Below are 15,268 nucleotides of genomic sequence, written 5' to 3'. Positions count from 1 at the left end.
CTCCATGCTCCTGTCCGTGTGTCCCCCATCCCCATGCCTCATGGAGCTTCTGAGAGAGACACCACTGGCTCACTTCCTCAGACAGCTGCTCCCAATCCCAGCTGTCCCTGGGACTTCCTTCAGCGGGCACCATGCAAGTGTCCGGACCAAGCCCTGCCCCAGAGGGCACATGGGCTGTGCGGAGACCGCCCAGGGGCAGCCAGGGACAGCAGGCTGTGTGGATGAGGATGTGCGCCTCTGCAGTGGCCATGTCAGGGAGGCGTGGGGAGGGCGGCCTCTGGAATGGGAGGGGAAGGAAAATGGCCGGCCGTAGCTGGTGTGAGAGGACACAGTCATAGCCAGAGCTGTAAGAGCACGGGAGTGGGGAGTGGGATGGCGGGGGTGCTCCCTCCCCTCCTCCTTCCACTGTGTCTGTCCTGATCCTTGTGGGACTACAGGGGCCCTCCTGAATATGGTAATAGTAATAATAATAATAAACCAGACAGCCACTGCTCCCCCTCAGAGGGGCTGTGAGCCTTGAATCAGGGACGGGCATGAAACACCAGGGACAAACTCACCTGTACCAGTGGGTACCCAATAAATATGACTCTGTTCTCCCCCGGCTGATGGCCAGACTCAATGGCTGCTTGTTCCTATAAGGCCCTGGGCCATGGGCAGCCTGGGGCCACCTCCTCCTTGCCAGAACAGGGGGCAGACTAGGGAGGACAGTCCCCTGTCTGGATGTTCTCAGTTGGCTCTTTCCCAGTTAGTTGACCTTATATATCCAGGATTTGCCTCCTGGGGCTGGGAGGAGGCAGGTATTTGGGTACTGGGGAGGGGTCTGTCTGTACAGGGAAAGCCTACCTCCAGGCCTTGAGAAGTCTCTAGAGGCTGGTCCACATCCCAGCAATCACTCTCCTCTCTTAAGGCCAGGGAGATAGAGGCAAGGGGTGGGGAGGCACCCAGCCAGCCAAAATAGAAAACATCACTCCATGTAGCCCAGTACTCTCCAACAACTGCAAAGTAGGCCTCCATCCTCTTGTGGAGATGAACCAACTGGGGCTCAGAGATGAAAGTCATGGCTTGAGGTCAGGCAGCAAGAAGGGCCAAGCTTGGAGGCAAGCCTCCAACTCTGCATTCATTGTAAAGGGAGTTGCTGCACCCCAGCAGGCTACACAGGGAACTCAAACTCAGCACAACCCATACTAGGGGGTGGCCTGAGGGAGTGAGAAATAAAGAGATGTTGGGGGAGAGAGAGTTTTGAGTCTGTGGCCCCAAGGCTGGGAGGAGAAATTCCCAAGGAGCCCCTTCAGCCATCCTGGAGACACTTCGTGGGCCAGCCCCCTCTACAACTGGCCCATTCATTGTCACCTTTATCACTACTCCTCCTGGGCCCTTGGCCTGAGAGTGGGGGTTGTTCACTCCTGTGAGGGGCTGGGGGCCTCTGGGTAAGATGCCAGAGGCAGAGGTACATAACAGGGAGCAGAGGGTGGCCTGGAGGCTCAAGGCCAGGGCCCTCTGGGACCTAAAGACCCAGAAGCAAGAGATGGACCTGCCCAAAAAGAGCCTCAGTGAGAGTCTGAGGGAGCCCTAGCACTTTGGAAATGTCCTGAAGAAGGCTCATTCCAGAACCGCCAGAACGGAAAGCCCATCTGCAACCTTGATTCTGGCCCATCAGCTCCAGACGGAGGCAGATGTGGGAGCTGGGCACAGATCCCATGGCTCTCACCCAGCACACTGGAGTCCAGCCTCAAACACAAAGGGCAGTGAGGGGCATGATAGGACTTTGAGAGTTGTAAAAGCTTCTGGTCTAATGATTTTTCTTCCTTTTCATTTTTAATGCAGCACCCAGTAGCTCTTCCCCAAGGAGGCAAATAAAGGAAGTGGCTCCTTCTGGATACCTGATGACATCCTAGCTGGGGATGAGGCCAGGGGACAGACATTCAGAGATTCACAGGCAGAGGATGCACCTCCAACTCTGGAGAAAATACTCTGGGCGGGAGGCATCATGGAGGGCATGCCTGGGGCACCTACCCATGGGGTGTCACTGGCCTGAGTATGCAGTTGTTGGGTCCTGAGGAAATACCAAGGAAGTCCTGAGAACCAAGGAATGAAGCAATAAAGGTTGTATTATCATTCTTGGCCCAGCCTTACAAGTTGGGACCCCTGAGCACTACCCAAGGCCCAGCTTACTCTGTGCAGCCCTCTGGGAGGAGAACTTCCTCTTCACCAATGACTTCCAAGTGTCTTGGGTTCTGACCTCTCCTTGACCCCTGGGCCCATGTAGCCACAGCTGACGGAGTCTTCCTGGAGGTCCCCTGGCCTCTTAAACTTGCCACATCCAGTCCAGTCTAGAACAACTCCCCAAACTTCTCTGCTACCTTGGGTCTCTCCCATTGCAGCAAATGGCCTCACTGTCCACCCAGCTGCCTAAGCCAGAACCCTGAGCGCCAGACTCCTCACTTGCCTCCTGCCCCAAACCCACACATGCAACTGGTCCCCTCAAGGCCTTAACTGTTTTCACTCCTACTTCTTGATTGCCCCCTCCTATCTGTTCATTCTCTGTACACAGGGTGGTTGATGCCCTCAACACTGTGCCTGTGAGTCTGGGCATCACCCTCCCTGCTCCCTGCCTAACGTGACCACCAATCATTAGCTCTGAGTGCAGGGGCTGTGAGGTTGGTGACATGTGGTGGGCCCTCCTATAAGCTTGGCTGTATGGAATCAGAGTCCACACATGGTTAATGGTTAACCACCCTCAGATGCTTCCATACCAGTCAGAACTCACCAGTGCCAGGGACTGGGGACACCCAAGAAGCAGGACAAGAGTTGGGACTGGCTTGGACAGGCTGGGTCTTTCTGAGCTATACCTCTGGGGACCTCGACAGAGGCGATGCAGGAGGGGGGCTGCCTGGAGCTATGACCACAAAGGTCAAGGAGGTTGCTTCGTGTGTCTGGTGTGGCCTGGAGTGATCAGGATCCCTTCCCAGGGAAGAATGAGCCACTCAGGGTGCTGCCCCAGCACCAGGGTCTCTTAAGCATGATGCAGGACCTTTTGAATCCTGAGTCTGGGTGGAGGCTGGGCTTTCTAACTCACTATATCTGTCCAGAAAGATGCTGTCAGGGGCTAGGGCTGGACAAGGGGCAGCTGTCCCTGCAAATTCCAGCAAAGCTGAGTCCTCTGCCCACTCTGGGCTTCAGAAACCTCCCAAAGTGGTGGGAGGAGAAGAAAGGTTGAAGCACTGCCTCCTCCCTACGAGGTTCCCCCACAAAGTTTCTGGACAGGCAACAGTTTCCTCTGTGAGGCAACGATAATTAAACCCATTGTAGAGATAAGGGAGCCAAGGCTTAGGAAGGAGGGATGCCCTTGGGCTACCCAGGGGTCAGTGGTGGGGAGCCCAAACCTGAAACACAGAGGTGCCTGGATGGCAGGCTCTGTTGGAGAAATTCTGCCCTTGGCCCCCAAGGCTTCCCTGGGACATTCCAGGCCATTCTAGCTTCCCTGCCAACACTTGGAGGAGTGTCCCTGTACAGCTGCCCTGAGGGGGAACATCCCTATGCTGGGCTAGGTGAACAGCATTTCCTGACTTTCTGATCTCTGAGAGAGTAGCAGAGGTCAGGCGGGCAGGAACAGATATGGGTCCAAATCCTGCGTCTGCCATCACTGCGTGAGCTAGGCGAACTGCTGGTCTCCTGGACTGCCACATCAAGGGCTGGCCGGCCCAGCAAGGGTGAGATCAACCGAGATGCCCATGTAGAGGTCCCACGGGACGTAAAGCACCAGGAGGCCCGTTTCCTTCCCATCGTGATAACTTCCTTTGAGATAAGGAGCTCGGAGTGGCCACAAGCCCCCATTTCCTCCACAGCCTGTGGGAGGACACTCACAGGAAACCCCTTCCAGAGGGTTTTCTCCTGGCCCTGTGGGAAGGCGGGACCAAGAGGAGTCACACTGCCCACCACAGTCCCTGCCTGCACCCTCCCACAGTCCCTTCCGGGGCCCCTGAGTCAGCACACGCACTTGATGTTATCGCTGCCACTTTCCATGCGGTGCGATCTAGGAATGCCTGCCCGTGTCATGGCCTCAGCCTTGATGTCATCTTTCCAGAAGAAAGATGTGTGGCTGCCCATCAGCCTCATAGCCAAACCCGGGAACTGTGTCCTTCGCATGGTGACTTGGGTGCCTGTAGGGAAGCTGCCAGAATGAACTTCTCCTACGGCTCCTCTTTCTCCTCCTTTCCTGCTCTCCCAGAGCCTTGGCCACAGGCCAGTCACTCACATCTCTAGCACGCCCCTAGCCCTTAAAAACTGCTGTGCTGGGCCCTCAGCCCTTCTTCCTGGCTAGCCCTCTCTGGCCTTAGTGATTGCACGGACGCGGGCCATCCACATCCAGGTCTGTGTCCTGCACAGGCAGTCTCCAAACCACTGTCACCCTGTGGGTCCTGAGACGCTGCAGACCTGCTCCTTCATCCCTAGCTCCCCAGCTCAGATGCCTGGACAGTGGTTCTAACTCTTTCTACTTATATTCAAAAGCACGCTCTGGGGAGGGTGTTGAGTAGATTAATCTTGCTTCTCCACCCATGGGGCTACAGAGTACATAAAGGTAGGGCCCTGTTTTCCACCATCCCTGTATCCTCCTCCCCTGCTGGGAACCTAGTAGGTGCTCAATAAAAATGAATGAATGAGTGAATTACTCCATTGTATCAGCAAGTCCTGAATAATTCTACCTCCTAAATCTCTCTGGGATCTGCCTCCTCTTCACCATACCTGCTCCTAAAACTGTCTCTTTGTTCCCCAAATACTCTTCCACTAGGCTGTCCTCTCCCTCCCTCCCACAGTCTGACTTGCCCACCCGACGCTACTAGCCCTTTCGGCCTGTGCTGGGAGGCAGCATCTCCCAGGAAGCTCTTTGATCCCCTGCGAGGCCCCGAACTGGGAGAAGTGTTTTCTTGGGATTCCTCAACTCTGAACTTCCCCCATCCCAGCCTGGATCCACACAATGGGAGCGTCCAGTGCTGTCTCCCCTACCAGGCTGAGAGCCCCTAGGGCCAGGTGCGAGAGCCATTGGGAGGGTCCCATCCACTTCCTCCCCAGCACAGGGCCTGATGTGGATTGGAAGAGTTTGTTGACTAACTGAGCTGTGACAACTCATTTCCAAAAGAAAAGTCACCTTCCATCTCAGAGGGGCCACACCAGCTCTGTGCCTCCTTGACTACCAGCTTCGCCACTGCCTGTGGCCCCCACTCTCCACCACCCAGGTTCCAGAACACTGCCTGACACAGACCTCCACTCTGAGGCATCTGCATCTAGTGTTCTTGACCTCTCCTGTGCCTTCTAAGAGCTCCCCGAAGGGGCTGAGCAGAGCCCTCATGGAAAAGCAAGAAGGACCAGGGCCTGGACATGCCATACTCTCACCCCAGCCTGGCCACCTGGGAATGTTCCACCAGCTCAGAAGGGCAGAGATGGCAATATGTTGGGCCCCAGTGGGGTCTGGAGGACTAACGTCTGTCTTCCCTATGCAAGGGCAGCAACCCTTCTGCCATCCAGTGAAACCTGCCAGGGCCGCAGGCTCGGGCCACAGTACTTAGACCGTGAGTCCTACCTGCTGTTGAGCCCAGCAGAGTATCATCACTTGTGTCCTACCCCATCAAACTAGACCACATCGGGGGCCAAAAATCTCACACCCATTGTGGGGAGCTTCTCTCTACCAGAGGGCCATCTGCAGAGGCATGGGGGCTCACATGGGTGCGCCTCATGTAAAACATCCAATCACACTGGCGCACAGACACTCAGAAGTCTGCACGTGGGCACCCCACACCCCTGTGCCATGAAACTCCGAGCATGGGGCAGCAAACACAAACTCGTGCTGTCCTCTCCAAACTCCTTTGTGAAAATCAAACACTTGTCAGCCCCTCAAGAGTCTGTGGCTTTTTCAGAAGCAGTTCCTGTTCCACAGAGAGGCCTCTGGAACTGGAGGTGAGCTGGGGCGGGGGCCATGAAAAAATGAAACCTGGAAGACCTTGTTTGAGAAGCCGCTGTCCCCTGCCCCCTGCCAGGGGCTACATGTAGGAGCGCAGTGCCTATCTCAGATGGGCAGTCTGGCCCGCAGAGGGAGGTGAGGCTCGCATAGTTCAGAACGAAGTCACTTAGCAAGGTGGTACTGGAGCCAGAACTTGAACTCAGAGCCCCAACCCACCTCTGCAGCTTGGGGGTTGAACACAGCTGTGGAAAGGGGACTGTTGCTGTCAGATGGGATCTTACCAGGAAGGCACGCTCTGCAATCTTGCCAGCTGGATGTGCCGTGCACACACCTGTCACTCTCCCTGCTCACAGGGGCTGTGGGGCAGAGGTCCCTGGCTGGGCAGAGCTTGCCAACTACTCTGGATCCTTGCTGGGAGCTGTCACACGACTCTGGCATCTGGCTGGATTCTGCCTAGGTGGACACTGGTGCAGGCCTGTGAGGGTCTGCCTCCCACTCAGATCTCTCACTGTGGCCAGAGGAGAGGGATCTAGGAGGAGAAGGGGGAGGCTGGGCTTGGAATGGGCCCCAGGGGCACAGCCAGCCCAAAGGCTTCTTGGGATCAGAGGCAGGGTGGAGAGCCTGGGCGTAGGAGCTCAGTCCAGTATCTCCCAGGCCCCGCCCTGGCCACTCCAGGCCAGGAAGTCCAAGCTGTGCCGAGGCCCCTCAGAGGGAGGGGGCAGCCTCATTGGCCAGACTACCGGGGGGGCAGAAGAGTGCTCAAGGAGGCAGGCGGATGCGCTGCCAGTTCTTGGAAGGGCTCATGAACAAAAACCCCTGAGCCTGACCACCTGGAGGAAAGGCTCACCGTTCCCATGTGTGATAAGGGCCAGGAGATTCCACAGGTCAGGTAGTTCCCCCGCCCCCCTGGTGTTTTGTGGTCACCATTAATCATTTCCTCTAACTGTGTATATAAGAGCTCTTTTGCCAGTGGGCCCAGTGCTCAGAGAGAAAGGCTAAAGTCCTCAGGAGGATGTGGCTGCAGAACCTGCTTTTCCTGGGCACTGTGATCTGCAGCATCTCTGCACCCACCAGCTCCCCCAGCCCTGTTACCCGACCCTCTCAGCACGTGGATGCCATCCAAGAGGCCCTGAGCCTTCTGAACAAAAGTAGGGACGAGACTGCTGTGATGGTGAGTTAGGGAGCGAGTGCAGGCTGTGCCTGGGCCACCTCGCTGGCCCGGACTGGCCCTGCCTGTCAGCTTCATCAAACGGTATTTTGCTTTTCTACAGAATGAAGTAGTAAAAGTCGTCTCTGGAATGTTTGACCGCCAGGTAAGATACTTCACTCTGACACACCTTCCCAGAGGCCTCTACGTTGGGGGGGGGGGGGGTGGCTCCATTTCAGATGAACTCTCACAGGGTGGTCGGTCCACTTTCTCTCCAATCAGCTGGCTGCCAGGAGGGGCCCTCTGGAGGCCACTGGCCTTGCCCCTGTGGCAGTCACGTGAACTCCTTCATTAGCCGAGCAGCCACGAGCAGACCTAGCATTCAAGGGGCCTGGGGTCACCAGGGGACAGGTGGGTAAGCGGCAGTTACTTCAAGACACGGGCTGTGGGCTTGGGCACTCATGAGACTAAGCCCTGTGAAGACAGCACGCTGGCTACAGAGAGGCACAGAGAGACTTCAGGAACAAGCCTTGTTCAATGCGCAGGTCGGGGTGGGGGGGAATGCCCCACCCTGCTACCTTCTCCCCGAATGGTGGGGGGATAGCGACCTCCTTTCCTGGGGCCTGGGACCCTCTCGAGATGCCAGGGAATGTGGCTGTGCTAGCTGAGGGTGGCCTGAGCTGAATGGGGCAGATTTGTGTTGGCATGAACAGAGCAGTGTGTATGACTGAACCCGGCATCATCCTGTGCCCCTCCCAAGTCCTCCTCTTGGGGGACAGGGCTGAGAACAGGAAAGAGTGACGGGGAGCGGGGAGCGTGTCATGTGCCCACCAGAGGGCACTTGTCCACTACTCGCCAAGTAATGGACATTTCCCACAGGAGCCGACGTGCCTGCAGACCCGCCTACAGCTGTACAAGGACGGCCTGCGGGGCAGCCTCAGCAGCCTCAAGCAACCCCTAACCCTGATGGCCAACCACTATAAGCAGCACTGCCCTCCTACGCCGGTGAGTGCCCACGTCAGGGTCCCAAGCTGGAAGGTCTTGGTCTAGGAGAGTGGAAGGGTGGGTAAGAAGGGATCTTCGGCTGTAGCTGTTCAGGACCCCGAAGGGGTTCTGTGTCAACAGATTTGTCAGCATTAGTCCCTCTAGAGAGCGAGCAGCCCTGCCGATTTTCATCCCTAGGAGTTAAAGCCATGGAGCTCTGGGGGCCTATACACTCCCCAGTGGGAGCCGCTTCTGTCCTTACTATCATTAATGAGGTCAGAGGTGAGGCAAACCCAAGGAAACTCAGGTCTTGCCTAAGGCCCAGGGTGTATTCCGGGGCCCAAGTGCCACCTCCGTGGCCCCTTGTGAGGTGCCTAATTGCATGGGAGCAAGGAGGGGGGTCACACCCAGATTGGACAAAGGCCCCAAACACTCCTTTTCTGTAGGGAGTGAGGCTCGTGGCCTTGACTCCTGCCCCTTCTGGGCTGCTGGCCTAAGAGCGAGGAGACGCCGGCCCAACCGCCCGGCCCAGCAGACCAGCTTTGGGCTGGCATGTTGTCAGGCCCCTGGCAGAGTTGTGCACCCTCTGGGTGACACACGGTGGGCAGCTTGTCATCTGACCCAGGTCAGCAGGCGGGCTCCAAATGGGCCTTCCGGCCTCTGAGTTCTACAGGGCAGTGCAGAAACGCACCGGTGCTTCCCCCACGTTACCCACTCACACCTGGACTCAAAGTTTCCTTGTTCTTTTTTTTTTTTCAAGGAAACTCCCTGTGCAACCCAGACTATCACCCTCAGAAGTTTCAAAGAGAACCTGAAGGAATTTCTGTTTAACATCCCCTTTGACTGCTGGCAGCCAGAAACAACGGAGGCCAGTGCAGCCAGGAGCCAGCCCTGAGCGCGCAGCTCCCAAATCACTGCCCTCCTCCCCATGGATGGCTGAAACCCAGGATCTTCACCTTTGAGGGACCATAAGGCGGGCCAGGGCTATGGGGGGCACGGACTTGCTCTGAGCCATGCTGCCCCTGATACCGGCTTGGTATATGGGGAGTGGGGAATGTTTTACATTGGCAGGGATCCGTCATATTTATTTATATATTTATGTATTTTAATATTTATTTATTTATTTATTTAAGATCATACTCTGTATTTATTCAAGATGTTTTGCCATAATAATAAATTATTAAAAGCCTGTTCTTATTTGTGCAGTTTCCAGTTTGTTTTCAACCATGAGCAAAGGCTGATGGTGCTCTCCTCCCCATAGGGCAAGGTGGGGGGGGGAGGGGGGAGAGGAGCTGCCAGGTTTAGGAGGGGCAGGGTGCTCCAGCAGAGCAGAAGGGAGGTAAGAGTTGGCCTGGGCATGGTACTCTGCACACCCAGATGTGCTCCGCTGGATACTCAAGGGCTCCCACTGCAGAAAGAGGTTTTCAGGTTCACTTGGAAGTCCAAGGCACCTGGTCAGTGGGAACTTGCTCCAGGACAAGGCCATCATACTTCATGAGAAGGCTTGGGAGTTCCCGGGACTTGGCTGGCCACTGGCTGAATGGGCCTGCCCTACAGTGAGGCAAACACCCGTGCCCCTCAGAGGCCTGGCCCTGTGGCCACACCCTGATCCTCACACTCAGGGCCTCAGCGACTCCTAAGGTGAACCAGTAGATAGACTAGCTGTTCAGGGGGGAAAAAAAAACAAAACAAAATCACAGGGGTCAGAGCCCAGCATATTTACCAAACTTTCCCCCAAATGGGTGATCCTAATCTGTGAGAGTCAGAATGTATATTCGGAATCTGTCAGCACATGGCTCTAGCGTGGCATTTTTCTGAGCTGGCTTTTATTTTTACATGAAGTTTTGCATCTAACCAGGTGTCTTCCTCTAAAACCCAAGGCCTTCAGGCCAAGAAATAGCAGCGCTCCGTTCTTCCCTTGCTTTGCCAGCCTGGTTGGAGGCTGTGTTCTGAAACCTGTTCCCCTGTCCCCCTGTCCGCCTCCCGGGGACTATGAGAAGTGGGTGTGTCTGCAAATGTCAGGTGGACAGGACAGCAAGGCCAGCCTTCTCCTTGACAGGGGGGTCTGAGGAAGCTGGCTTGGTGCCCCTGCCTCGCTCTCTCTCCACCCCACCTACTCTCTCTGCTCCGGCCTACACCTGCAGACAGCACCGGTCCTGGCCAAAGATCTGTCCCAACAAGCAGGCAGAAAGGTCATGACTTGAAATTTGATTACAAATAAAAATTCTTAGACCAAGCGTGATTTTCAACAAAGACAAGAATCCAAGAAGTGTGCTGTGGTCATAGAAAAATGCATGAAAAGCACATTTGCCCAGCGATAAGGTCCTCTCTGTCTTCCACGTAAGCCAGTGATGACTGATAAGAGATTTAGCATTTCCTTAGACTCACATATATAAGTACCCCTCTCCACAGAAATGCTGCCAAGCTCAGGGCTCAGATCGGCTTGGAGCTACCCTCAAGTCCTACCATGTACCTGTACGTGTTCCTGGCTTGTGCACTCTGGGGATCAGAAAACTATTGCGCCTCCATGAAGACAGCCAACGTGTCTGCCTACGACAATCACACAGCAGTCTGTGCTGAAATTCAGAAAGAACTTTCGGCTGACAACATTATATACAATGTAAGTCTGGGTCTTCATCAAACATCACTTTGCTCTCAGTGGCCCTTTGTGTTTCTGACCAATCTCTCCTGCTTTCAGGGTTCCTTCAAAAGGCCCCAGAACACCAGTGAGGTAAGGAACCGTCGCCGCATGGACCTTTCTGATCACCGCGCAGAGATAAGAACAAAAGACACTGGAGTGAGGAATCTTGGGGCGGGGGGGGGAAGCAGAGTTTGAGTTTGGGGCCTCCAGCTCAACCAACAGATGAATCAGTGGCCAGGTTCTAGGCTTTTCCAGGCTCTCTGATCATCACCCCAGATTAGCCCTGGGCCTGGGGAGAGACCAGACACCCATTGCACCTGTGGGACACCTGCAGGACAATCAGGGTAGGGCCTGAATTTGAGTTCAGGGCTCCATCTAGCCAGGGTGACCAGAGATGGATGAGGCTGGGGGTCAACTGGTGCTCAGCTGTACACCACCACCAACCCCCTGCTCTTCACCCTGTTTCAGGAGCCCTGCTATGGGGAGTTTACAAAGGACTTCATCTCCACCCTGATGGAACTTACAAAATCTAACAAGCATGACCATCACATAAAAAAGGTTTATAAGGACATGAAAGAACTCACCAGAATCTGCCCAAAGCTGAAAGTAAGTTGCTGTTTGCTCTTAGAGGAAACTTAGGCTACCACAGCCAGGGGCCCAGCGGGGCAAAGGGCTTCTTACAGCCCCCACTTGCCCCATGTGAGGCCTCACATACTACTTTCTGACCCAAAAGTACACTCACAGACAGGGGCTGGGGCTTAGGAGGGTGGGGATTTAGGGGTTGTTTCAGAGGTCTCTGTGATGCCCTCTGCCAAGTCCCCAGGCACCGGGGTCAGTGGGGAGCAGGCCTGAGACAGGTCAGAGCAGGGCTGCTGTGTAATCAGTCTGGGGAGAGGGAAGGGCTGCTCAGTGCCAACCCCAACCGGGCAGCCAGTCCAAGGGAGTTCCGGTTTGCCCTGCCCCTGGGGCTCTTTCTGGGCTGGTGAGCCCCACTGGGAGCCCACTGTGTGGATGGGCAGTGGTTTTGGGGGGGGGCATGTCCTTGGGAAATGACTGAGGTGTTCCTGTGTGTGTGCCCCCTGCTTACATAGGCCCCTGTGTGCTCCCACCCTGCTTGTCCTTGTGTCCCTGTCCTGGGCAGCTGTGGGACCTGCCCACACTTGGCTGGCTCTCTCCCCATGGCTACAGATGGGCCTCAGACCCTGTGCTCCACTATCACCCGATGCCCCCCAGTGTGCCCCTAAGATAGGTGCAGAGGGCCTGACCAAATTATCTCCTAGGCGGTGGAGGGCTTACAGGACCCTTGTGGCTGGTAGTAGAGAGTTTGCTTTTATTTTTTTCTGCTAAAAATATGGTTTAAATATGCATTTCTTATTTAGCCTACAGAATCACCCAAGAACTGCACTACTGAGGAAAGTAACTTCTCACAGTTCAAGGAAGCCTTAGAGAGTGTTGTCATATCCATAGAAGGATGGAAATCCTGTAAGAGCGTCAAGAGCAGCCTCTGAGACCCCCTCCTCTCCCTGGGGCCTGGTTAGAGCTACGAAAAAAATGGGATTGGGGGAGCCTTGGGCACAATTTTTAGCCAGGGTGGGGTGGGAGTTTGCTGGCCCTGGGCTGGATGACGAGCCTGTGGGCGGGTAATGAGGGCAGGGGTGTGCCTGAGGAAATTTTCTGTAACTGCTACAACAGTACCCGCTACTTCAATAAAGCAGGCATATATAAATGCTGGTGAGAGTCATGATAGAGTCCAGGCTCCTGGGGCCCATGACAGACCGGAAGGGGCAGGGGGCTGGGGTTGATGGCCCCATTACCAGGACTCCTGACCTGGAGAGCCAGGAGTCTCTCAGGAGGAGAGGCCTAAGAGGGTGAGCAGGAGCCCCACCTCATCTGCCCCTCTGCTGCCCCTCCAGCGTGAAGTGACACACAGGACGGGCTCCATCAGTGTCTGTGCAGCTTGTTACTAGTCCTCTTCTCCCCGAGTCCTTCAGAACTTGAATCAGATCCTTTCCCAGATCCCCCCGCCCCCAGCTTCACTCAGCACCCAGCCACCCCTGGATCCAAAGGCCAAGACTCAAGGCTCAAGGCCCTCCCCTGTGTGGTCTCTACGACTGCTCCTGGGGGCTCTAAATCTCATTCATCATCCCCCCTCCCCCGCCCCTTGCTGAGGGCTGATGTGACCACAGAAGGGTCAGACCTGGTAAATGGCTCAGGGGAATGGGGGCTTGCAGCCTACTCACAGAGGACTGGGCACAGTGGGGAACTTGGACCAGGTGGGGGGCCCCACAGGGACCAGGGACATCTCTAAACTCCCAGCTTCTTCTAGACTAGCAAGTAGCTATCTGACTTCAAAGTAAAGCCCCTCACCTACAAAGCCTCTCACAACACCCTTCAGAGCCCCCTTGGCATAAAAGCCCACTCCCTGACTACTGTTGCCCCCACCCCAGAGCATGGGGCCCTCCGTGTGGTGAATCCACCAGCCGCTCTGGTCCTGAGGTGCTGCCACACTGAGCTACCGACCTCTGACCCCTCATCCTCAATTCGAACCCTAACCCTGATTTGAAGAGTTTATTGGAGGTGACAGCCTCTTACCACCCAAACCTCTCAGACCATGAGCTCCTTCACCAAACCAGGAAAGATAAAGATCTATTGTTCTGGAATACAATTAGGTATCAAGCTGCAACCACAATATGGCTCAGGCCAGACCTGTCCGCAACATCTACCTTCTGACAGACCTTGCCTAGCTTTGAAGCTTCAGATTATGCCTGCAGCCAATGCACAGACGGACCATAGCCCTGCCCACCCCCATCCCTCACTCTAGACTTCTCAGACCACTCCCTGCGCATCTCCAACTTGACAGGCCACATTGGGCTGGAGGTCAGCAAATGTGACTGAGCAAAGTTGCCAAGTTATCTCAGAACATGGAGGGCAGCCTCGTGACTCAGGTGTCAAGGCTGATGGGGTGAGCGGTCAAGGATGGTACAGCCCTGGGGAAGCCCATGGTGCATTCCCCAGAGGCTGTGAGCTCCTGTCCCTTGGGCACCCCACATGGGTGCTCAGGGTTTCCAAGGTTACTCCTCTGTGATGAGCACTAGAGCCCGTGGGATGCATGGCAGGATGGGGTTGTAGAGACACACTGGTGAGAAGACCCACCACTTTACTGCCCAGCCTCCTCTGAGCCTGAGGCATCTAACAGTAGAGGCCTAGGGGCTAGCATGTACACCCTTGTCATCCCATTACTGTGTTCAGGACATCAGGGTGTACACAGGCCTGGTCTGCCACTAACCTGCTGTGTGACATTGGACAGGTACCTCAATCTCTCAGCCACAGTCCATAAAGGCAGTGTGGGCTCTAGCCCCAGAGGCCAGAACACAGCCTAGGTTCAGGGTTTTTGTCATGCTAGAGGGCCTCAAAGCATCTGGCTCAACTCTAGGGAAACTAAGGTTGACAGAGAAGTTCTAGTGCCTCTTCTGGGAAACAGGAAGTTGGTAAGAATACAGGTGGGAAGGCAGCTCTTCCCCAAGGAGTAACTGCCCCCATCCCCCTGCCACCTGTAAGCCTTGGCCAAGGCTCCCAAACAGCCATCCATGAAGAGACCCTGCAGTGAGAGCCGCCTGGGTTTTCTCTGTGCCCTAGTGTTCTAATTAGACTCTCATCTGGACAGTGGTACTGTTCCTGTTGGCGGCTGGAGCCAGGTGGGAGGGCCTTGTGGGTACTGCTCTGGAGACCCAGGCAGGCCGGAACCCAGAGTTCTCTGGGAGCCTAGGGGCATGACCGCTTCAGCATCTATGGAGGGGCTGATACACTCGCCGGCGGAGCTCCGGGCTGGACACCTGGGCACAAGATGCATGGCCTGACCTCCAGCTGGCTGCGAAAGGCCCTAGGCACTCCCTTTCCCTAGGAGACCAGGCAAAAGGTCCAAATTAGGGACGCCTGGGTGGCTCAGTCAGTTAAGTAATCATCTGCCTTCAGCTCAGGTCATGACCCCAGGGTCCTGGGATCGAGCCCCGCATCGGGTTCCCCGCACGGTGGGGAGTCTGCTTCTCCCTCTGCCGGCCGCTCCCCCTGCTTGTGCTTTCTCTTTCTTTCTGACAAATAAAGAAAGAAAATCTTAAAAAAAAAAAAAAGGGTCCAAATTATATCCCTCCAAGGGAGATAACCATGGGCAGGTGTGGGTCAGGCTTACCCTGACCCTCAGCAAACACTCTTGGCCTTGCTACGGCCATCTCTAGACCAGGAAGGAGAGCAAGGTGGGGTGGCCTGAGAACAGAGGCTCATCCACACATCAAGACTTCCCAGGACAGTAGGACAGCGCCTCTCCCTTCACTTCATAGGGGCCTCCCCAGAGACCACCTCAACTCTTTACCACCTCCTGCCTCCTGCGGGCCCCCTCCCCCCTCAGAATTCGGTAGTACTGAGGTTAGAACCAGGAATCTAAGACACGCACGAAAGTGGTCATGCAGCCCTCTTCCATACGCTAGGCCTCAAGAGCTGGATCGCCCGGCTGGCAGCCCCGTGGCAGCCTCTGTCACAGGCCATA

General features: G+C 55.6%; 1 protein-coding gene across 1 annotated transcript; it reads left to right on the top strand.

The window, feature by feature from the left end:
* Positions 1–6,959: 6,959 nt before the first annotated feature.
* CSF2 (colony stimulating factor 2) lies at positions 6,960–8,982 on the top strand. Its single transcript, XM_032425079.1, has 4 exons — positions 6,960–7,127; positions 7,228–7,269; positions 7,983–8,108; positions 8,848–8,982. Exons 1-4 carry the CDS (start codon positions 6,969–6,971, stop codon positions 8,980–8,982), a joined length of 462 nt encoding a protein of 153 aa, XP_032280970.1. The 5' UTR covers positions 6,960–6,968.
* Positions 8,983–15,268: the final 6,286 nt, after the last annotated feature.

This window comes from Phoca vitulina, unplaced genomic scaffold, assembly GCF_004348235.1.
Source record: "Phoca vitulina isolate PV1807 unplaced genomic scaffold, GSC_HSeal_1.0 scaffold32, whole genome shotgun sequence".
NCBI lineage: Eukaryota > Metazoa > Chordata > Mammalia > Carnivora > Phocidae > Phoca > Phoca vitulina.
This window is presented reverse-complemented; position numbering and strand designations above follow the sequence as displayed.